The 24,037-nt window shown below is 28.7% G+C and overlaps 1 protein-coding gene across 1 annotated transcript in view; it reads right to left on the reverse strand.

Annotated features, from left to right (window-relative positions):
• Nucleotides 1-492: 492 nt before the first annotated feature.
• The window catches only part of LOC119680588 (homeobox protein abdominal-A), a 44,058-nt gene continuing 20,513 nt past the window's right edge, over nt 493-24,037 (reverse strand). Inside the window, exons 4-5 of the mRNA XM_038093488.1 lie at nt 2,438-2,661; nt 493-875 (exon numbers count right to left, since the gene is read on the reverse strand). Of these exons, the coding sequence (XP_037949416.1) occupies nt 549-875; nt 2,438-2,661 (551 nt within the window). The 3' untranslated portion in view covers nt 493-548. The remainder of the gene's footprint in view (nt 876-2,437; nt 2,662-24,037) is intronic.

Below are 24,037 nucleotides of genomic sequence, written 5' to 3' on the forward strand. Positions count from 1 at the left end.
TGCAAAAAATGCGCCGCACCTTCAAAACAGCATTTGTAAGTTACACATTTCACATTTAATTTAATTTAATTTAATTTATTTTAATTTAATTTTTAATATATAGTATAAACTTTTAACTAAACACTAATCCAGTCACAAGAACTATAGCGCTATTCTCAAATATAAACGCTTTCACTTTAATAATTAAATAATTTAATCATTTCTTATATATAAATATTTTTATTTAATTAATTTTTTTTTCTTTCTTTACTATGTACTTGCAAGTGTAAGGATTATTTTTAATTTATAAAGAAACATTTTGTTTATATATATATATATATATATTTATACATATATATCTATATGTAGTTTTATGTATGGAAGTAGGCATATACATATATACCAGCATGTGTGTGTATATAGTAAAAGACTTATATAACTATTTACTATGTAAATGATTTACGTATATAAATTTCAGTTTATAAATTTATTTGTTTTTGTGTTGCATTGAACACTTCTTTAAGTTTTTTTTTTAATTTTTCCTTTAGATTATCAAAAAATTTATAAATTTATGAGTTTACTTTACTAACGACTTTTAATAAGTCGTGATTGCTCTTATCCAGTCCACTCATCATACCCAAGTTACTGCCGATTACCGGACCGACTCCCATTCCTAAACCTAGTTTTAAATCATTTTGGCCTACCACAGAATGGTGCAAATGTCCTGGATTGTGTGAGATGATGGAGTGATGATCCTGTTGTTGCTGCTGCTGGTGTTGTTGCTGCTGTTGTTGTTGTTGCTGTTGTTGTTGCGCTTGCTTATTAGCATTTTGTTGGGCGGATTTCATAGATTCTTGAGCTTTCATTTTTTCTTGTTCTTCACGATCACGACGTGCCTAAAAATTAAGAAAAAAAAATAATAAAATTATTAAACTACAAATTTTAATAACTAATCACATAAAATAATTAACAAATTACTTAATAATTAATCATAATTTAATTTTTTTTTTTAAATAAAAATGATCATATTAAATACACACAATACTTTTAACTTCAGCTGTACATTTTTCTTTGAGAGTAGCAAAAAACAATGCACTTAAAATATTCAGAGTCAGTTTAGTGTTCAGAGTTTTAGTGCTACCAAATTCAAAAATCACTCTATTGTGAGTTTTCACTGGAAATATATTGCAAAATTCCAGTTATCCGTTAAAATCATATGAGCAGAAATAGTAACAAATTGCAATATATCAAAGCAATCAGATAAAAAATGCTGACCATTGCTGACCATTAATTAATTTTTAGTGTTGAGAGTTTTTATATTTCATATAATACACAACACAGCAAAAAACATATCCCTTATGTTTGAACATATAACATATTTTAAAAGTGATCCCAATTTGTTTCAACCAGACTTAATGCTGTTTTTTTCACAACTCTGAAAGAAAAAAATACGGCTTTCACATCCACACAATCCACAATTTACATTCTGATAATAATAAAAATTCTTTACCCATCTATAATTAGACTTCTATCTTTATCTGTAAGACTTAAGTAAGGACTAAATACCACTTACCTAGGACTTCGTCAATAATCTTATAAGGATACAGAATAAATTTATAATCAGATATATGGAAAAGATAATAAAACATTTAGATACAATGCATTAAAAGAACTGTCAGAAAGAATTAAATCGTACACCTTTCGTTTAAATTATGAATACTGTTGGATGATATCAAAGCACCACTGGAATTTTTGATATGCTTTAAAAGATGGTTGTACCGCGAATGGAAGCGCGGTATTGGTAGGAAATAATTTTCATGGCTGCAAAATATATGTCAATGGACCCAAATACGAGAGGTTGGCAGCCTTATAAATACATCTAGATGCAGAGAGCAATACACATAAATCGTAAAAAATTTGTGATTGTGTTCATCAAAAGCTAATTAAACAATATAGTAGTATGTTATATGATCACAAATATTCAAAATCGAATTAGCAAATAAAGAGAAAGATATACTCTCCAACATATTCTTTTTCAACATATTAGTAAGGCGTGACGGTTTCATATATACTTTCATCTATACTATATACATAAATAAAAGGTTAGACATTAAATAACATCTACTTAAAATTTACTCATTTATAATCTTTATCAGTAAATAAAAGTTAATTAAGTCTAAATTAAACTAATTAATAGAGATGCTTAAGTTTTCGCTTCTCTCCCCTATCATTTACAACAAATTATAGTAACTGTTCTCACTTTCTTCACAGTTCGTAAATCTTCTATTGGGGGTCAGAAAATATTAGACTTAGTTTTAGAGCAATGGAATAAGAAACTAGAGAAGTTACACCATTACTGTGATATATTCATGAAGGATTTTTACATTTTTTAATCATCAAGTCTACTTCGTATAATCTGTTTGTAGGTCTTAGAAACTAAAGTAGTCTTATGACTCACCTGCTCATTTATTTCTTTGACTGCACGTAACTCCTTCTTCAGTTTCATGCGACGATTTTGAAACCAAATTTTTATTTGACGTTCTGTCAAACAGAGTGCATGTGCGATTTCGATTCTTCGCCGCCGGGTTAAGTAATGGTTGAAGTGGAATTCCTTTTCCAGCTCAAGCGTTTGGAAGCGTGTGTATGTTTGACGTCCGCGACGACGTGGGCAACCATTCGGACCTGAAATAAATGAATTAAATTAAATAATGAATAAATGGTAAAAATATATTATAATTACAAATTATTAAATTAGTCATTTAAATACAAATCGGAATCTTTAGAAACGGAAGATTGTTCTAAGAGGGAAAAAAATAATGGATGGGCCATGGATACTTATAGTTCAATTAATGAAAAATATATATTTTTTTTGTGATTTACATGACACAACCCTACGTTTATATATATACCAATATATTTGGTGATTTACTAAATCGATTGTGTAAACAGTTAAAAAATCACAATCGCCAAAAAAAAAGTACACGAATCAAAGATCTATGATTTCGTTAAGCTCTGCAGGACATCTGTGAAATCTAAAATTGCAACATTTTTATTTTGTTTAATTTTAAATATTTTTGCTTTATTTCTGGCAATAGAAAAGGAAAACACTTTGTATGACTTGGTTCCGATAGCAGAAGTAGAAGTTGAATAAGAAGAAGCAACAATGTTGTTAGTCAGAGAAGAAATGTTTTTTACACTAAATTAGACGGGCTGCCAAAACAGTTGCACACCTTACGCGCCCCTTGCAGTGAGCAAGTGCCTCAAAGGGTGAAGTACACTGGCACGAAAACACGGTAGTCTATAGACGTACTGCTGCAACCCAGCTATTCCGGCACAGTTGGACTTCGCGCTGGCAATACTCTTAACTCGGTATCTGCTGCGTGCGTTTCTTTGCAATATTTTTTATTATAATGGATTGTAAATCTTTTTTTCCAAAAAAAAAAAATGTGAAATAAAAAAAATCTGTAAAATTCCTTTTTTTTTGTGTTTTTTATGGCAAATTTTCAACGGTACCTGTGTTCATTTTTTGTGAGTCAGTGTTTATATTTCGGAAATTAAAATTTGCTATCTGCAAATTGGTTATTTATACTTGCGTAAAAAAGTGCTTTCCTTTCTTTTTTTTTTTGTTCTTCAGGTTTTGTTTTGAGTAACCTGACGTATAAAACATATTTAGACAGAATAATAAAAAATAAATAAAACAGCTACTGCACTCCAAAGATTTTTAGTGCGGCATACGCACTAAGTAAAAATTTTTAAATTTTTTATGGTTTATCCGTGTTAATTGCTACTCATACCTCAAAATATGATGTTTCCCTCAGTCTTCAGTAGGTAGAAAATCTTTTTTTTCATGGATTCATGTTTCGAAGTCAATAGTTCTGCAGGAACTGATATTACTTTTAATATAATGTATCAATGAGAAGGTATTATTCAAAAACTAATTTTAACTTAATGAACTATATACTACAATATTATATATAATTAATAATATAACTCGATAATAATATACAATATATACATATTGAAGCTTCCTTTTTTTGAAAACTGTTGAGTTTTATTTTTATTTATGTTTTATTTTCAGGAGGTATGAATTTTTGAATTTAAAAGTTTGCTCCTTATATATTACTCCCTTTGCTAATCAAAACACATATCTTGTCAAAGACTTCGAAAGGGGACTAATAGCGGGGTAAATTTGAAATCTAAAAATTCATACTTTCTTAAGCTGAAGATAGAAAATAATGCAAATAATCGTATAAAAAAACTTTAAAATCTTCAGTAAAATAAATTTTTGGGTTAATCCGAAACCCATTGAATTGAATTTGCAACATTGAATTTTTTTGTTTATTTTGCTTTATTTTGGCAAAATATTTAATTACTGCCACAAAAAATTATTTAATTTATTCTTTATTGCGTTATTTCTGACAATAGAAAAGAATAGCTTTGTATGACATGTTTCAGATACTTCCGAATATTTGCTATCAGTCCTTGACAAAATCAAATGATTTAATTGTTTGTATATAATCTTTGCACAGTATGTATGGTATTAGATATAAGCAGCGGACTCATATGAAACTCATTAAGCCTACATACATTTTAAATACGTTTAGATTTAGACAAAAATAAATTAATATTAAAAATTAAAATTACTTCCAAACCAAAAAGAAAATTATTTCCAAAAGAAAGAAATTATTCACAAATAAAAAAAAATATTTCTAAAATACGAAATAATAGTTACAAAAAAAAATAATACCAAAAAAATTACTTCCAAAAAAAGCAAAAATAGTTATAAAAATAAAAATTATAATTATAAAAATAAGAAATACTTTTCAACCATTTTCATGACATAATTAACATATAAAATTTATTTTTTTATATATTTATTTAAAATTTAAAAGTATTATGACAAAAAATCGAAAGCATTGCGGACCTTAAGCCAAACATATAAGTTATTGTTTATTATGTTATAAATATATTAATATAAATTCCGTAATATTGTATATTTAATACCACAATTTAATGGAATCTATAAATCATATTTCTATTATTAAATTTTTTTTAAATTTATAGCATCAAGCATAATTCCATTAATATCTCAGTCTATTCTACTTTTTAACCACGTTTTACTGCCAACATACATGGCATCACTTAAAGCAATCGGCAAATCTAATTAACAACGGAATAAGAATTAAACATTTTATCATTAATTAATTAATGCAACTATTTAGTTGTTACTTTAAATTTACAACGTAATAATGTGAAATAATTAACATGTAATGTGAAATAATAAAATTGTTTTTATTTCCTAATGTTTATGTACAATTTTTCAATAAATCATCTCAGGTGAAATTCTCACACATTCAGTTGGAAAGAGATAAACAACAGCAGAAACTTAACTAGCAACCAACATGGCTGACAGGTATACAAAATGTTGCTATGACAACAAGCCCAAAAGTATTTTGTGTTGGGAGAGCACATGAGAGTTGGTTAAATTGTGTGGTGAAATAATCAAAAAATTATACCACACTTCCACGCTCTGAATTCATACACAACTCGAACGAGTCTCGAAATATTAAGAATGTAAACAAGAGTTTTTGATGCACTGCTTGTGAGTGAGCGCGCCTATTGATTTTATATGTAGAATAATGTTGAATGTAGAAAAATTTGTGTGCAAATCAATAAAAAGTAAGATTTAAGATTCTTTCTGAATGTGTGATGTCATTTATAAGTATATAAATTTGATTTATTATCATTATTAGAAAAAAATATTTATACACACATAGAAACAAAAGTTATAAGAAAATAAAACAATACAAAGGCTGTTAAAGGATTTTGAAGATGTGTGTCCTAATATAAATTATTACCTGAAAACAAAATGGTTTCAAAAATGGTTATTATCAAAACAATAGTTATATTTTTAAATAGAGCATCTGTTTTGGCTCCTCCCAAACAGGACACAGCATGTTACTTAAATTTATGGATAATAGTAAAAATATCAAAAATGTTAGAAAACCAAAATAAGGTTCAAAATTTTTAATCCGATCTTTAATAATAATTTTATTTTATCATCTATATTTTTATAATTATGTTTAATAGAAAGAAAATTTCAGAATAAATCAATCATAATTTTTCCAATTATTTTTTTTTTTGCAGTTATATTTATAAAGACGATAGTTGAGGTATGGCTTTCTCATGACTGAAAATGCACCAGCAAAAAAAAATACTGCAGTATAATTATTTGGAATGCATGAGTGACGTGATGGTCAGACCGAATGCAAGGGTTATAGTTCAATTATATAAGGTAGATCATAAGGTAGATATTTGAAATATTGAATGAAATTTAGCTCACCAAATATATTTGGAGTTCCAAAAAGAATGTAAACAAATATAGGTATTTGGAATGTAGAAGATGTAGAATATTAATCATAATTGGAATGTGTAAAACAAATCATTCCAAGACTAGAGTCGATTGATACTGCAGAAGCAGACCTAAGTGTAATGAATGTTAGAAATTATACCGCAACAGGCTCGTTTCCAGAAATGTAGGTTTTAGCTTTTACGTGTTATCAGCAATATAAAAAAAAATTAAACTTATGTTAGAGTCATGACAATGATTATTATTTATTATTATTATTTTTTCATTCAAAGAAATTCGTACAGCACTTCTAAAAAAATATAGAATTTTACTTAAAATCTAAATTGACAACAACATATTTGTTGTGTATAGTCAATATACATATGTATATATATTGTTCTTCGATTAAAAGATATGAAAGTGATGCAACCTTTCAATCAAAAATATTGGTATAGTCTCGTAACATATATCTTTTGAAATAATCATTTCAGATGTTTGGAATATATTCTATTCTGTAATGAGGAATGCATCTGCCCTACTATTTGTAAGGTTATTATCTTTTAAAAAGGTTTCGATACTTTTTCTATATCTTTTCCAATTTCTGAACAAGAACATATTAGAAATTAAGTCAAAAGATGGACAAAAAGCTAGTATAAGAGTTAGGCTACTTCAATTAACCTTTTTTTTTTTATAAATAGAGGATGTGTTAACTGGATGATTTTCCAGGTAGGCCTTTTCTGTCATAAACGTCGGTAAATACAATACAATTTCATGGATTTATACCAAAAAAGTCGTCGGAATATCATTTCTACTTGACTGGATTATTGTTTATCACTTCATCAGACTAAGCAATAATTGACATCAGATCTGCATACCTTCCCGAGGAGCCTGTAACCATTCTGAGATTTGAAAACGCGTAATAATTTCAGAGCTCTATCCTTTATGTAATTTATTGAATAAATTATTAGTTGTTGTTATTTTGTCGACAATATAAAAATTTACAACTAATAATTAAAAAAGTGAAAAATATGTAATTATAATTAATAATTACATATAATTATTTAAGTGTTAATTTTATTATTTTTAAATTAATTACAAGTTTTAAAAATTATCTACTGTAATAAGAAGATATATTATTAGAAAATTAATAGTTTATAATATTTGAAACTAATAATCGGTTATATTTAATAATTACATTCATGTAGTCAACACTTAGTAAAGGCAATCAGTGAAATGCTTAATGAGTCGTTAATGTAATTGAGAAGAGAAAAAAATAAAAACTTATAAGGTTAATAACATTAACCATAAAAACTATTATCATAATTTTAATAATATTAATAAAAAGGGAAATTAAAGTATGATTTTAATTGCACGAATGCAATAAAAAAGCACACAATTACTGAATAAAAACGAAATCATTTTGCTTCATTACGAAGCGGCGGGTAACTTCTGATAGCCATTAAAGTGGAAGAAAAAAAACGTTTCGGAACTCAAATTTTAGGTGTCGCAGAATATTATTAAAGGTTGTTATACGTCCATTATGTGTGTATATCGGCGGTTAATGTACGAGTACAACGTCATTAAGATTCACAAAGTGAATGAGAGGAGTATGAATTTCGATTTTATTGAAAGACAGAATTATATGTTAAATAAAAAAAGTGATAATAAATAAATATGTAAAAAAAAACAAAAAAAAAAAAGGAAAAAATAATTTTTAAATATAATCAAAATGAATTCATCAAAAAATAAATTTTAATAAACATACAAGCACGTAGACATTTCCTTTCAGCGCAGGATTTCGGATTTCTTTTCTCATCATTACAAAATGTACTCGTTCGTGTTTATTATTAATTGAAATTGTTCAGGTCTTTACAAATCCGAGTCAAGCAATGTTTCTATTCCATTTCTAAGTCACGGTACCCTTTTATTTCGCGCTACTTTGTTTATGCTAGAAATACGTATTTCCCGGATGAAATTGTATGTGCAACATAAACAATTCCAGATACATTGTAAAGCGGATTGCTTTCTGCTTTTCTAACATTTGTTTAAAAACTTCAAGAATTAAAGTTTACATATTCATTTCTAATAAATTATGTACAAATTTTAAAACAAAAACATTTCAAAAGTAGATATTTTTTTTTCTATTTCTTTTTTGTTTTTTTTTCAATTTTTTTTATATTTTTATATAATATCAAGACAAGATGGCGCCTGGCGTACTGAATTTCTTATAAAATATTGATTTTTTAAGTATGGAAAAATGTCTTCTTCGTTGCGGTTTGTTTATTTTCTGGGAACGAATTCCAACAAAAATGTGTGCATGCAACTTTTTATCTTCACTGTCTTGTTACAGGCATTTATCTTTGCATTAAAATTAATCCCCACAAGCACGTTCCTTTCATTTATTCCAATGATACTAGCTTCTCGGTTTACTTAGACGCATAAAACCACCTCATTAGGTTTCGTGTAAATGACGGCATAAAACATTCCATTACGACAGACATTAGTCTGACTTAGCGTCGTGTAGAGCATTCCGAATTACTTATATGCTTACTATGCTTACACTCCTCTGCTCTAGTCTTGTATCTTGTATTCCTGCGATCCATATTCAAAATTTGCCACACACATGCTGCACGGTTCGATTTAAACGTTGTCTCTACTCTACGCATACTAAATATTTTCTTTTTTTACCCGTAGTCTTTTTATTTTATTTTTTTTTTTGTTTTGTCTCCAGCTCATATAGATACGTGCATATATTGTGACTTTTTACGATTGCAGCACAAATCTTTGATTTCTGCTGACAAATGCTTTTAAATTATTCTGTTATTGTGTTTTTACCAAACTTTTTGAAATTCCTGTGAAAAACAAACACCAAACTTACAAAATAATCCACTTTAAGTTGTACTTTGTTTTCCGGAATTATTTCTAAAAATCAGCGAAAAAAGTTTTTTGTTTTAAGAAATTCAATTTTCGACTGGGTTTATTGCCAAAATAAAACAAAAATCAATCGTTTAAAAAAAAAACTACAAAAAAAAGATTTAAAACTACTTTGTTCTTTATACGTTATTAGCTTACTACATAGTACGTCTGTTATATATGCACATCCGTTTTTCTGAAAAATAAGTCTCGAATAACGATTTTCCAAGAAAGTCAATAAAAATTAATGTCTTTACTCAGAACTTAAGTATACTGGGTGTCACAAAAATCACGCAGAATCTTAATTCTGCACTATTTGAGAAGCAAGAAGACAAAAGCTGGCAACTGGTCTTAAAAAGGGACTGGTCTTAGATTAAAGAACAACAAGTCTTCATTATTTCTCAAATATTTTAAATTCAAATAATGTTTGGCAGCATGCAGTTCGCAATTTATAGAAAAAAATTGTTAAAATAGTAATTGAAGTTCATCAACTATAAACAGATTTATCTTAGATACTCTGGTTATTAGACACTTTAACCATTACACACTATGGCCATTAGAGACTCTAGTCATTAGATACTTTAGCCCGAATAAAGTTAGATACTCTAACCAATAGGCACTCAGGTCATTAGACACTCTGGCCCATAAACATTTTTTTCGTTAGATAATCAGACCTAAAAACACAACGGTTGTTCGACATTCTGGCCATAGGACACTCTGGCCATAAGACATTCTCGGCTGTAGACACTCTGGCTAGTAGATATTCCAGCCATTAGACACTCAGACGGTTAAACGCTTTGAACATTAAATATTTTGGCCATTAAACACTCTATCCGTCAGACATTTTAACATTTTTAGACATTTAAACATTCGGGCTGCTAAACACTTTGGCCATTAAAACTCTTGACTTTAAACACTCTGGTAGTTAGACGTTCTAATCATTAGATACTCTGACTCGTTGATACGCTGGCTGTTAGACACTCTGGCTGTTACATATTCTGGACATTAAACAACCTGACAGTTAGACAGTTCGGCCGTTAGATATTCTAAACAAGTAATTCAATATAAATATTAAACTATATGGTCGACGTATTTCTAACAGACCATGAAACACGATCCGGTACCGTGGTCAGGAAGCAGACATTCTTAATGGCTCTCCGCAGTATATTTTCATAAAAATGTCTCACTTGTTTCTTTATTTGTTTAAAGTTGAGTGAACCTAGGTAGACAGGTTTACTAACTAATCACAACGAATAGATTTAATTGAATGTATTATAGATAGTACGTTAAGCTTCAATAATTTTTAAACACGAGGCTTATCCATTTTTTGTTTGCTTCGCGAAAATGGTTAGAGTAAAATAGAAAGTATATACGATATGCCACCACAGCAAAGTAGTGCAAGTACAGAAACAGGGCGTGTAATCAGTTTTTATGCAATGCCTTAAAACTATCAAATCAAGAATTAATTGTTATTTAGAAAAATTACTAATACATATCATATCAAGTATAAAATCAAAAAGGCGTTCTAGAACACTGCAGCCGAATTTCTTACTTATGTGTACATTACATACATTTTACTATATATGTATATAATGTATTCGGGCAACATCTGCAATATTAATCGACATTGTCTATTTCAGATAACAAGACACCGTAACGAGCTTAGTTATATTGTTCTCCCCTAAGAAGTTCTATTCACAAATATAAAAAGTAACAAAAGAAAAAAAACAAAAACAAAAAATTAAAATTTATGTAACAAGAATGAAGGAACCGTATCGATAGAGACACCTTTTTGCCACCCACTTTCAGGGGAGGCTGCCAATAATTTATGTTTATTAAATTTATTCAAATTTACTCAGTGCGGGGGTTGCATGCTATATGCCTGCTGCATGTTATTAACAATTTTTTTTCAACTTGAATGTTTTGTTATTGTCTTTTGTTTTATTTTCCATCCAAACAAGCGTTTATTCCATTTGTTGCTACGCCGAGTACCTTTAACAGGGAAGATTTCATACTCATTTGTTGATAATGGCCTTTTAAAGATAGCATAATTTTTTACCCAACAAGCGCACAAGGGTGTTTTTTATGCTTCATTTCGAAGTCTTAAATTAAACATTAGAGGCAAATAACGACAGTCACCCACTTTATTTAAGAGCTTTAAGTGCGTCAAATGCTAATTGTTAGCTTTGTATTCTTCATTTAGAATTCTTCAGTAATTTAAATGATTTAAAATTGTGTTTCTATTCTTATTTTATAAATCTCATTATTGTATGCAGATTTCTTTCTTCTTTAAACAAAAAATTTAAAATAAATTTAAAAGTCAAACAAAAGAAAGATTATAAATTTTTTTGTTATTAGAATTATATATATATATATATTTGCAATTTGAAAAATACGATAAGAACATTTTTGAAATAATATAATGTATTGTCGTAATGTAGACTGATTGGAGAAAAGGCAATTATTTTGAACTATATCTGTACCTGCATCAATTATACATTAAGACTGAAAAGTTTTCGGAAATTCTCATTTAAAATTCGCGCGCTGTATATTTTTCGATATTTTAAGTTTATGTAGTTTGGCAGCACTGTCCTTAATTACTATGCCAAAAATGAGCTCGATCTGTCAGACAGTTCGTTTACGGCAGCTGTTGAAACCAGTTCACCTCAGTAGTGCGTTGCGAAATGTCTTCGACGGTCGTACGACCGTCCTGGAAGGCTTTGTACCACTCATAAACTTGAGTTTTCGATAAAACTGATTCCCCATAAGCCTTTTGTAGCATTCGCAACGATTCTGCACACGAAATTTCGTTCGAAACACAAAATTTGATGCAAACTCTTTGTTCAATATTTTTTTCCATTGTTTTTTTTCGCAACGCACTACTGAGGTGAACTGGTTTCAACAGCTGCCGTAAACGAACTGTCTGACAGATCGCGCTCATTTTTGGCATAGTAATTGGCCTTAATTGCTGCCAAACTACATAAACTTAAAATATCGAAAAATATACAGCGCGCGAATTTTAAATGAGAATTTCCGAAAACTTTTCGGTCTTAATGTACTAGCGTATACATATTATTATAAAAAAGTTAACAAAAAAATTAAAGATTATAATGAATTGATTTATATATGTATGTATATTACATATTACTTTTACAGTTATGTACTTATGATTTGTAAAGACTGATGTAAGCGTAATATCATTTTTAACATAAATATAATAGTTATAATTTTGAATGCATTCACTTCTTCTTTGGAGCTACCATCTAGAGCTTTAGTGATTATTATTAACTATTTACTATTTTACTATTCACTATTTACGTAAAAAACTAATAATCTATATATACGCATGAATCAGATAAGGCAGTGATAATTTATTTTAATGGCTTGAAAATATTCATATACTAATTAAGCCTCAGTTACACAAGGGAGCCGTAATTAGTCGTCTTTTCTATATTATATAATATAATATGAAATATACATAATTATTTTTAAACTTTTCTAGTGCCTAATAATAAATAACTCCGGCATCTGCATCTATATAATAATATATATCTGCAACAATAATGCAGTTTAGTTATAACGTATATGAAATAAAAATATCTATGATACACGACTGTATTCTCAAATAAATCCGGGAATGAGATAAAAAGAAAGCTACTTACACCAAGACTATACAACCTTACCGACTAATTAAGTTGAATAGTACTAAAATCAGCAATATCACATCTTTATAACCGGAAAATACTTTATACACAGGTCTGCACATTAATAATTTTAACTGGTGATCTTTATGGTGTCTACCGTACCAATCAATATTTGTAAATTAATAATGCAATGAGTAAATAATTTTGGCTATTCACAAGTCAATTTGAACTAAGGATATTGATAAATTTGAATAGGACTGATATTAACAGACATACACAGAGAGAGTTGGACTTCTAACTAACGATATTAGCAGTCTCCACTATGCCAATCAACACCTACAAATCTATAGTACACTATTTATTCTGCAGAATATGATGATGTGGCAATGATGTAGAAAATTGAGACAACTTGTGTCAAAGCTAAAAACATCTAGTTATTTATAATATCTATTTTAAAGTAGTAAACTATCGTAACTGACTTTAATAGGATTCAAATCAACAATATCATATCGGCTGTAAGCCATTATTGTTTATCTTTGTGACCTCCGCCGAGAAAAGAAAGAATAATTAAATTCAAATATATTGTAAATAATAATAATTATTCATTGAATATTTATTAAGAAAATATGAAAAAAAATTTAGATTTATGCTTTTTTTATTTTTTTTCTATACATCGACTTATATTGTCGAAGTATGATATATGAAGTATGAAGTATATATATGCTAAAGGTATATTATTTTTTTTCATATAAAATTGATTTATAATTAATTACTAATTACTAATATTCTTTTATATGTCTAGACTATAATAAATCAATTTCTTATATATCAGTTATATATGAAATCGATAAAGTTTATACTTTATATACTCTATATACTTTTATATATACATCAGTTGACTTGAATATATTATACACAACTATAATTATTATATATTATTATTTTTATATGTACATATGTAACAAAAATTATAGCTATAATGTGAATAATTTAGTTATTGGTATATTCCTAGCATTGTTCATTACAACTATCCAACTATCGAATAATGGAATAATATTTTGTAGTCAAGAGCCAATCAAATCAGAAAAATGTTATTAATAAGTTGGGAATTACTTTGAGTCAATAAAATAGCATAACACAAAAATTTATTATTAAAAGAGTAACGCCACTGGTTTTTTGCGTGTACGTTTATACTGAAATGCAAAAATTTTAACTTCACACAAACACAAACACAAACAGACACAAACACATATAGACATAAGCGGCCATTACAGGCATTCACCCTTACAGTCTTTATGGCATTTTTAATCTCGTGGGTGGTTGGGCGGTGTAATGAAATGCAGGCAGACAAAGCATGTTCTCCATAGTAGCAGTTACTAAGTGTAGTGCGGTCGGGGTGGGGTGTTGCTATGAACTATGCACTACGTCACAATGCTTTTTGCACGCGAAGCAAACAAACTCAAGGGTGTGATAAGACAAAATACCCGCAATAAATGTGAAAAATATATGGGCTAAACTTAAGAGAGAGAAATAAGGAAAAGTAGAAAAATCTGACAAAAACAAGCAAATAAATAGCTTAAATTTACAAAAATTGGAAACTTTTCAAAGAGGAAAGAAATTGCAATAAATTTCAGGCCACACACATACACACATGCCCACTTACATACATTACAGAAGCATTAGTACGGGAACTGTGTAAACTTCAAAGTTTCTGGGCACAGTTGCGCTGGGCAAGACCATGAGCACATTTGTCCCATTTATTATGGTTTATAATAGGCATTAAGTGCCGAGAATTCCTAATCCGTAAGATTTGCAACAAGAAGTATTACATCCGCACATACTACGTCCTACACTCTACATATTCGTCCACTCGTTTGTACATTAAAGCTGGTATGGTAGCATGTTTAATTTCCGTTCAACAGAACGGGACTTGCAGACCCGGAGTCATTGCTTAAGGATACGCAATGCGCAAAATTGGCAAAGCGTGGTAATTTCCAAATGTTTTGCAATAATTTGCGAAGACGTCAACCACAAATGTTTGCATTTCATGTAATTGCAAATAAAAGGCGTTTAAGGCTCACACTTCTCAAACAAATCGAATCGCATATTTACTTATTACAGAACAGCAATTGATAAAATCTGTGGTTGTGATGTGGAGACGGTTCTCCGCTCGTTTTTTGGGGATTTTTTCCCACCTTAAATATTTTTTCCATAATTATTTGCGCACAAGCTAATACCATTAAGGCTTACACATATTCTGATTATGCCAGTTTCTCAGATTCTCAGACAAAAGTAATAGAAAATAAATTTACTTGCTAGAGGCTGCCTTTGGCTGCCTTTTTCGGGTTTTATTGTTATTTTATTAATAAACTTATTTTAAGGTTGTGAAAATCAATTGCCTGCGACAAAATTAGAAAATTTTTTGTTCCAAACATTCAAGAGCTAAAGAATTTTCTATAATATTTTCACTTGAGTGCACATACGCACTCCTATTTATATGCCTATAAATTTATATATATGTTATGTATTGTATATAGACCCTAATAAGAATATATTGGAATTAAGTTAGTTAATAGAAAATAAAAATTTGAAAGTTCATTGCACGCACAATGCCAGATGCTATTACATTCTATGGCTCAGAGATACACAAAGAATAAGAAAATAGTAAAATAGTATAATATTAGTTGTATTAGTTAATAAATTAATACTAACTTATTTTACTTATACATTACATAAATTTTTCTATTTGCTAATTTTATAAATTAATTTATAAATTAGTACTAAAGTCAAGTACAGGGTTGACTATATTAGGTGTATCCATCTGGAAACACTATAACTTGGACAAGGAAAATGGCTAATGATAGCATGTGTGATTAATGATGAAGCGCATTTCATATTGAGCAGAACTGGAAACAAAAAAATATTCTCGGTTCTACACCATAGAGAACCCTCAAACTGGCACTAAAGTATGGAATTCATGCTTTTATGATTATCAGATCATACTTTTTCAAAGGCGTCAGTGAAAAAGCAACAACCTTCAACCAAAATATTTATATTGGGCTATAATAACCGATTTTTTGATCCCGAATCTTTGCGAAAATGGTATGCACGACTTCCTGTTTCAAGAAGATGGCATACCATCTTATATAGCTAATGCCACAATCAATTTTTTGAAGCTATTATTCCCTGGTTAATTAATATCAGTTGAAAGTTTGAATGTCCTCCGCGTGTACCTAACTTGTTATAAGTTGTTATAAGTTTATAAGTTTTCCTTTGATTGTTACTTGAAGTCAAAATTTTTATCAATAAATCAAGAATACTAGATGAACTTAAGGTCAACATCGGCCAGGAAATAACCGCCATAGCAATCGAATCGTTGGAAAATACGATCAAATATGCCAAAAGCACGGGATCATCGTACCATTCGAACTAAGGGTGGCTATTTGCGTGAAATATATTCAGAGTGATTTTATAATCAAATCTTATTAAACTAAGCTGAACGATTTTTGAAAAATAATAGCCAATGTGTCTTTTTTTGTCAGATTTTATTTTTTTTTAAATAAATCGGTCCACCTAATATAACCAACACTATACTTATCGATAAAAATGTACATCGCTCGAAAGGCCAACTGGTTGTGAGTGACTGAAAAGTGTAAAATATTTATATGGGAGATAAAAATAAAAGTATATAGAAAAAGATTGATTCTCCGGTAGAGTAAATAAATTGAGAATGTACTAACCGCATTCAATGTATAAAACTTGAACTACGTGTGCCTTATATATAGCAGGGACATCTGGCGAGGAATAAAGACCAGGTTTTCATTGGCGTGATAACGTTGATAAATCATAACTCGCATTTGTTATATTAGATTGGTGAAGTAGTGAACAAACAGGAGAGGAATCTCACTAAGTTAAAAAATTCTCAACGTCAATAATATAATAGATTTAGAAACGAAGAACGCGTATAAAAGTTAAAGTAAAATTAATTGATATAGATAAGTTTAAGTGTCAAAATTTTATATTAACCATATTAATCTTATATTAATTTATTTCTAAACCTAAAAAATTGCTTTACTAGGAAGATCTCTTATGAACTTATGAATATCTTAAGTACCTCAAAGAATCTTCCTTTTAGAAGGTATGAAATAATTGGAATTCCACTGCGGCAAGAATAGAGAACTCAAAGTAACAAACAAATTAATTAAAAATTAGTATTTAAAATATTACCTTAATAAATATTATTAATTTTTATTGTTTTAAATAATATACGCACATATATAATACATATTTTAATACATATTTATATGGACGGAAATGTTATCTTCAATAGTATATTTCATTTTTAAACTATGGCTCACCCCAAGACTTTGTGTGTGGTTTAAGAAACTGTTGTGTGTATATGCAGCTGATTTGAAAATCCCCGCAGAGCCTTCTGTTAAGATATTCAAAAATATTTTTTTTCTAACTACAAAACTCTGGTTTATTTCACTTTAAAGATATTCATCCAAAACTTGTTTCAGTTTTCGAATGGAATAAAACACCTAAACAATGGAGGCTCTAGAAATATATGTATAAAATTCATTGTTTTTTTTTGTTATATTAGAAGGTAAGTAAACTGATATATTTTCACAAAAAAAAAGTTTAAAGAAAGGAGTGATAAATTATTAAGAATATTCTTTTTCATTTCCATACAAAAAAAAAAAAATCAAATAAAAAAATGTGTAAAATATTACAAGAATATTTTAATAAATAATTAATTGCGTTTCATGTGGAAAAATAAAATTTCGAAATTTCCTTCACATAACTTGAAATTGACTTATAAAAAGTTACATAAAATATATTTCTATAGCTTTATTAAAAATGAAATACGTTGCTTCCTAGTCCTTTTGGCAACTTTTTATAAATAATTATAAAAAATGTTGTTACTTCTTATTATGGCGTATGGAGTGAAATTCCTTTTTGATGTTTGCCATTTATGCTTTTATGAATTGTTCGGCATCAATTTTAAAACAACCACCTTTAATGGGAATAGACACAGCCTCAAGCACACACAACCTTTTTTTCGGTTTGGTAGGAATATTATGGCAGAGCACTCTTTACTGTACCTACTATATCCCTTTTTCTGTTTAATATTTTTTCCCCAAGGATGCATTACATATTTATGCCTACATGAACACTTGTATGCCGTGTTGCAGCGGCCATGGAATTACATTTGGCATTCAATAAGATTACGAAACGATTGAATGTTCAGATGATGGCTTTTTTAGTATACATATATTTTTGATATACTCATAGATACAATATATCACATATGGATGAATGTGAAGTCTTTTTGCTAAAGGAACAGTTTATGTTTATATCAATAGAACGCATAAATGTTTTTATTTTTTGTTTTGACATTTTAATAAAAATATTACGATAGGGAATTTTAATGTTTACTCTGGAACAATTTTGTATTATAAAATAGAAGTGAGTTTTATATATAATGTTATCCCTTTTGTGGTTCTAAAGGTAAAGGTAAATAAATACAATTGTGATAAAAATTTTTAAAAAATTTTTATTTCAATATATTATTAAGAACTTGCAGTTATGCGTAGAATGCAACATTATCCAAATGTTCACGGCGAAAGTTTTTACGGTACTGGAGCCTATTGAAGTTCTATTCTATGACTTTTCGGCACATAGCTGACAAAAAATTAGACACGGATTATATATTATTAAAAGAAGGGATTGTACACTGCGACCTAAAAAATCTATTGTGCCCCTTACTCGGGTTAGAGTGTTTCTCCAAATCCGATTTCTTTAATGAAAGACAGTATAGAGCTTAGCCTAGATACGGATATTTATTTTTAAAACTTCAAGAATTTGAAGAATGTTCACATAAACACAATTCTATATGTAACTCTATAAAAAAAACCACGAACCTATATATCGCACCATACACTGAATTTTTGCAAATTTTGTTTATTGATATTAATCATAGCAAAAATGGAATACCTTTGTTAAGAACTTTCATTTATATTTCAGTTATTCTGCATTTCTTAAAGTACAAAATAATCTATAAAAAATTAGTATACAGTGGTCAAATTGCCCTATTGTATATCGGATCATTCTAAACTAGACTTGATGCATTTTTTCAATTGTTATCATAAGAACTTTGATTCAGTTTCCAAAAACGTCGCCTTCCCGCAAACAAATCTGTATATATACGTGATGGTATAAATTAAGCCCTTTACTTATAAAATAACAAAAAAGTCTAAATTTCATCAACGCCTTATATGATAGCTTTTACGGAAATTTGATATATTGTTTGTTTTTCTAACACTGTAATGAAGCTTAGACTATCACTTTTTGATAAGGACTTTAAGCAATTAGTATGAAAGGGTTGGCAGAAAAGGTTAACACAAATACTAGCAAATGTGTCGGCTGAAGAGACGGAACAGAAGAGACAAACAAATTACCGATGCCGCTTAGTGGGTCATAAGACCTTCAGCTACATTATTTTATCTGGGCCAGAATGAGATAACTTAACCGAAAGTTTCAACACCCATTTGATGTTAGTATGTCTTCTACACTTAACATGTTGAACTTTATTCGAAAGGCTTAGTGTCATATGATACAAACAGTTATGGTTAAATCAATTGTAAAATTTTTGTTGTTTTTAATATAAATTAAATAAGAGAGAAGGAGAAAGGGAGAGAAAATTTTGATTATAATTTGGTCACGGTAACGATTTTTTCTGTACATTGTCACGTTGGTCAAAAAAGAGTTGCTCAGAGTAACAAATATCAGAATTTGAACCTCTTAGGAGCCAAAAAAAAATTTTTTTTGTAAGAATATGTAAGTATATCTATATAAAACATGCATAATATCTAAATAGCATCTAAATAGTAGTAAATGCACCAAATTGATCATTATATATCATATTGAAAAATTTACTTCGGCCATGACCAAAAAGAATATAAAGTTACCATGAGCATTCAGCACATGACTGTCTGTATAACGTGGCACTAAGTGTCTTCTATTCAGTTTGGGTTGGTTAGCAGCAGAAATAAAACGTCTGTACCTCCTGGGACTCAGTACTCCCATTATTATTTTATTATTATAATATTATCACTTAATTTATTTAGCAATATTAAAACTACTTAAACTTCGTATCATTGAATATGAAAAAGATGTTTGTATCTAACTGGAGTTTACGCTGTAGACCAATGAAGTTTCTAGGTTAAGATTGAAATACTAAATAATTTCAGAAAATTACCAAAAATTTACTGCATCTGTTTTAGCAAAGAGTCTATTTTATTGTTATACTATAAGTAATTTATTTTAAATGTTTATTATTTTCGACTTATACAAATCTTTAAAAAAGATTTATTGAATCGTTTTTAGACAAAAAAAAAGTGATTAATTTATTTACTTATAACAGGTATGTTATACATATAAAACGTATAGCCTGGGCGTTTTATTATAACTATTATATTTAATATATTTATTTTGAATTTTTTCCTTGTTATTCTAATTATTATCTATAATTTTCAATCTAAAAAATAAAATATTTTTAAGAATTTTATTTTTTTATGTGTATGTATTATAATTCTATTTCATTGTATATTTGTATTTATTATAATTTAACTATAACTTTAACAATTAATCGATGTTCATCGAAGTATTACTTAAATATTTTTTTAATAATTATTTCGTCAATGCTGCCCATTCATGCAAATCACTGAGTTCGCATAATTGAGCAACATCACAAAGAAATTGTCTGTACTTAACATAACGACCAAGTAAATGTCTATGAATTCTGGGTTCGTGGAAGTAGAATGTCTAAAAGCGATTAGTTAAAAATAGACAAATATACATACTGGGACGTAAAAATAAAATGTACAAAAGTTGCAAATTAATTAAAAGTGGAATGGTTCCAAACATTGTGCGGCATCTTCATGTGAAACGACATAATAAGAGAATGTTTTGCGGTGGTTGCAAGCGTTTCCAGCGCGCAGCGATGAGAATTGGCAGTGCGACGGAAACAATGTTAATGTCATTGACAGTGTCATGGACGTAAGTCACAACATGAAATCTAGGAAAGCACATAAGAATACATGGCGTGCCTGAACGGAACGCCACACTCGAACGGAACAAAGAGTTCGGCCATTTCGAAAAACGGGCACACAAAAGCGACGTATGGAAGAAGTTGCAGTTGGAAAGGGTTAATTTATGAGGCGCGATAAGCTCTTCGCATTTGACTGCGGTTTTGTTTAATTTCAAATTTTTTTCGGCTTAACAAAATAACCTTTTCAGAGTTATCGGCACGTTCATGCAATTCCCGTAATGATGCGGTGAAAAAGCGTACTTATCGTAACGGATGATGCTTTTGAACGTTCGACACAAATCGGTTTGTGTTTCTAAATGTCTAATATTTTTGTGTACCTTCGGTTGAATAAAAGTTAACATTGCTTTCATTATTACTAAAAAAAAAATCACACAAAAAAAAACTATAATAAAATGTTTTGTAATGCACAAAAATACATGTGTCCCAGAGCACCAAAAATTAAATATCATTTAAAATGTCTGGCGTATTTAATTAAAAATGTATATTTTTGCACATTTCGAAATGAAATCGTAGAAACCCAAACAAACGTTTAGTTGGGTTTTTTAATATTTTTCCGCCAGATACATTAAAAGTATATTGCACTCAATAAACTCTACAATGTGAGCGAATTTCGCAGAGGCGGCAATGTGGAGAATTCGAATTTCCCATTTAACAATACAGCTGCCGAATGGGGCCCGTTCCTAGACCGCACTATTAAAAATATATTAATGAATAATTTTTACAAAATAAAAGTAATAAAATTTGTTTCATTTAAAATTCCTCTTTTTTATTTGCGTGTCTGTTTGTAGTTTTCTACTTGATATGGTGCCTCATGCATCATTTTTAATTAAGTTAAGTAGTCATTAATATTAATTTTTATTGTTTAATATTGTGTATACATTTTAATATGTTAATATTATTTCTATTAACTCAAATGAAATTACCAAGACCTATGACGTTTATAACGTCGTTTCATTTAATTAAATTTTCATAATTTTAACTGAACTATTAGATTTATGTGGGTTCTATTCAATAGCAATCAATACATCATCTTGACATTCGAGTAGTTCTCGGAAAATACACTTTGTGAAATGAAAAATTTATAATAGTAGCTAAAAATAACTGAATGTAATTATTCTTATATAAATATTTATATTCAAATAATATAATTAGGTAAACATATATCATATTTGTTATTAGATATATACATATGTCTGTTTACAGTTTGATCTAAATTTAACGAGACTTGTCCATAAAAATTGCTGTAGTCGACGACATTTGTGCCGAGACGTAGGAATAAATGACAGACTAACAATATTTATATTAAACTATTTGTGAATAAAACGAAATAAATAAAAAATTCCTAATGCAGCGACATCTATGAATAAACACTTTATGCACCTATTAATAAGATTTAAGACCGATAAGGATTAGATCGATATTTCATTTCTTAAAGTCATTTCTTAAGTCATTTCTTAAAATGTTGATTCGGTCGAAAACACAGCATTAATCAAATACTTAATCTAGTGTATCTATCTTATATCAAAATTAAACCAATATTTCGCTACGAAATGCCATTTTTTATGTCAAGTTATTTTTTAAATAACTTGACCATACTGTCGATCGAAAAAACAGTATGGATCAAATATATGAACCACAGATTAGCTATTTCAAATTAAGTGAAGGGCGCATAGAAATATACAAAATGTTATAAAAAGTTCACAATAGTCAATACATCTAGTGCACAGTTTCTATCTTTTTCAGGTTTCCGTAACCTTCGTAACGATCTTAAAGATGAAGAACCGAAGATGATGGCAGTATCTAGTAGTAACCTAAATCAGTCCTAGTAAACAAAACATCGATAAAGTTAGAACAAATTTTTATAAGATATTGTTGTGTGAAATTTCCAGCAAAGGGAAGTAACACCTCGGAAAGTACAGTCTATCGAACTTTGAGCGATATTTTAAATAACAGAAGATTTGTGGAGGCCACATGCACTCATTGATGTCTTCATATAATGAAGAGTTTTATATATCAAAGATGCTAAAAATGTCTCCAAAAGGAATCTGTCAAGCATGACAGCCATTATGTTAATAAAATTTTACATTTCTATTAAAGATCAACAACGAAAATTCAGAGTGCGTCAAGGAAGTCACAAGAAAACTCAGAAGAGATTAAGAGATTAGAAGAAGAAGAAGCTTTTAGAAAAGAAAAATCAAAACAATGCAAAGCATTTCCTTCAATTCAATTATTACAATTATTATATTAATTATTAATTTCAATTCAAATTATTCATTAATACTCAATATTATAATTATTTATATTAAATTCAAGTTTAAAGTAGCCCAACTTATTTATTTATTGCATTCGAACGGAATATCGAGAGCCAGGAAGTTTCTTTTCATTAAGAAGAGTTTATTTATTATTAATTTACTTTTTATTCGTTTTTATGATTACTTCTTTATATAATTTTTTTTCAAATCATCATGATATGTGAATTCATGATCAAAAAAGAGATCATTGTTATCGATCATCCACTGTAGTCACCGGATTTGGCTCTGTGTGACTGCTGACTATTCCTCAAACTGAAGCTGACAATAAAAGGAAATCGTTGGTTATTATATATATATAACCATATATAATAAATTATGCATTTTTTAAGTAAAGAATAATTAATGTCATTATTATGTTGTTTATTAAATTGAACATTTATTATGTTGTACATTTGTTGAATTGTATATTCATTTTATTGGATATTACCTCTGTTGCATGTCTACTGCATTTTATACTATAAACAATAATATAATACTCGTATCATAAAATGAAAAATGAATAAGAATCAAATAAATACAATAAATTTGGACATAGTTTCCATAAAGCTGATATGCAATTCTCACTTAAAGTATAATAATGGTTTAATTATACTCTTCAAAATTGGTATGAAGTATATAAATTTTATTATGATTAACCAATAACTTGTTTAACATATAATTAAACAATTAAGTAAATTAACAGCAAAAGCAATAAATACTGAGTACCCGAATATTTTTTAGTTAGTAT

This window comes from Teleopsis dalmanni, chromosome 2 (genome assembly GCF_002237135.1).
Source record: "Teleopsis dalmanni isolate 2A chromosome 2, ASM223713v2, whole genome shotgun sequence".
Taxonomy (NCBI): domain Eukaryota; kingdom Metazoa; phylum Arthropoda; class Insecta; order Diptera; family Diopsidae; genus Teleopsis; species Teleopsis dalmanni.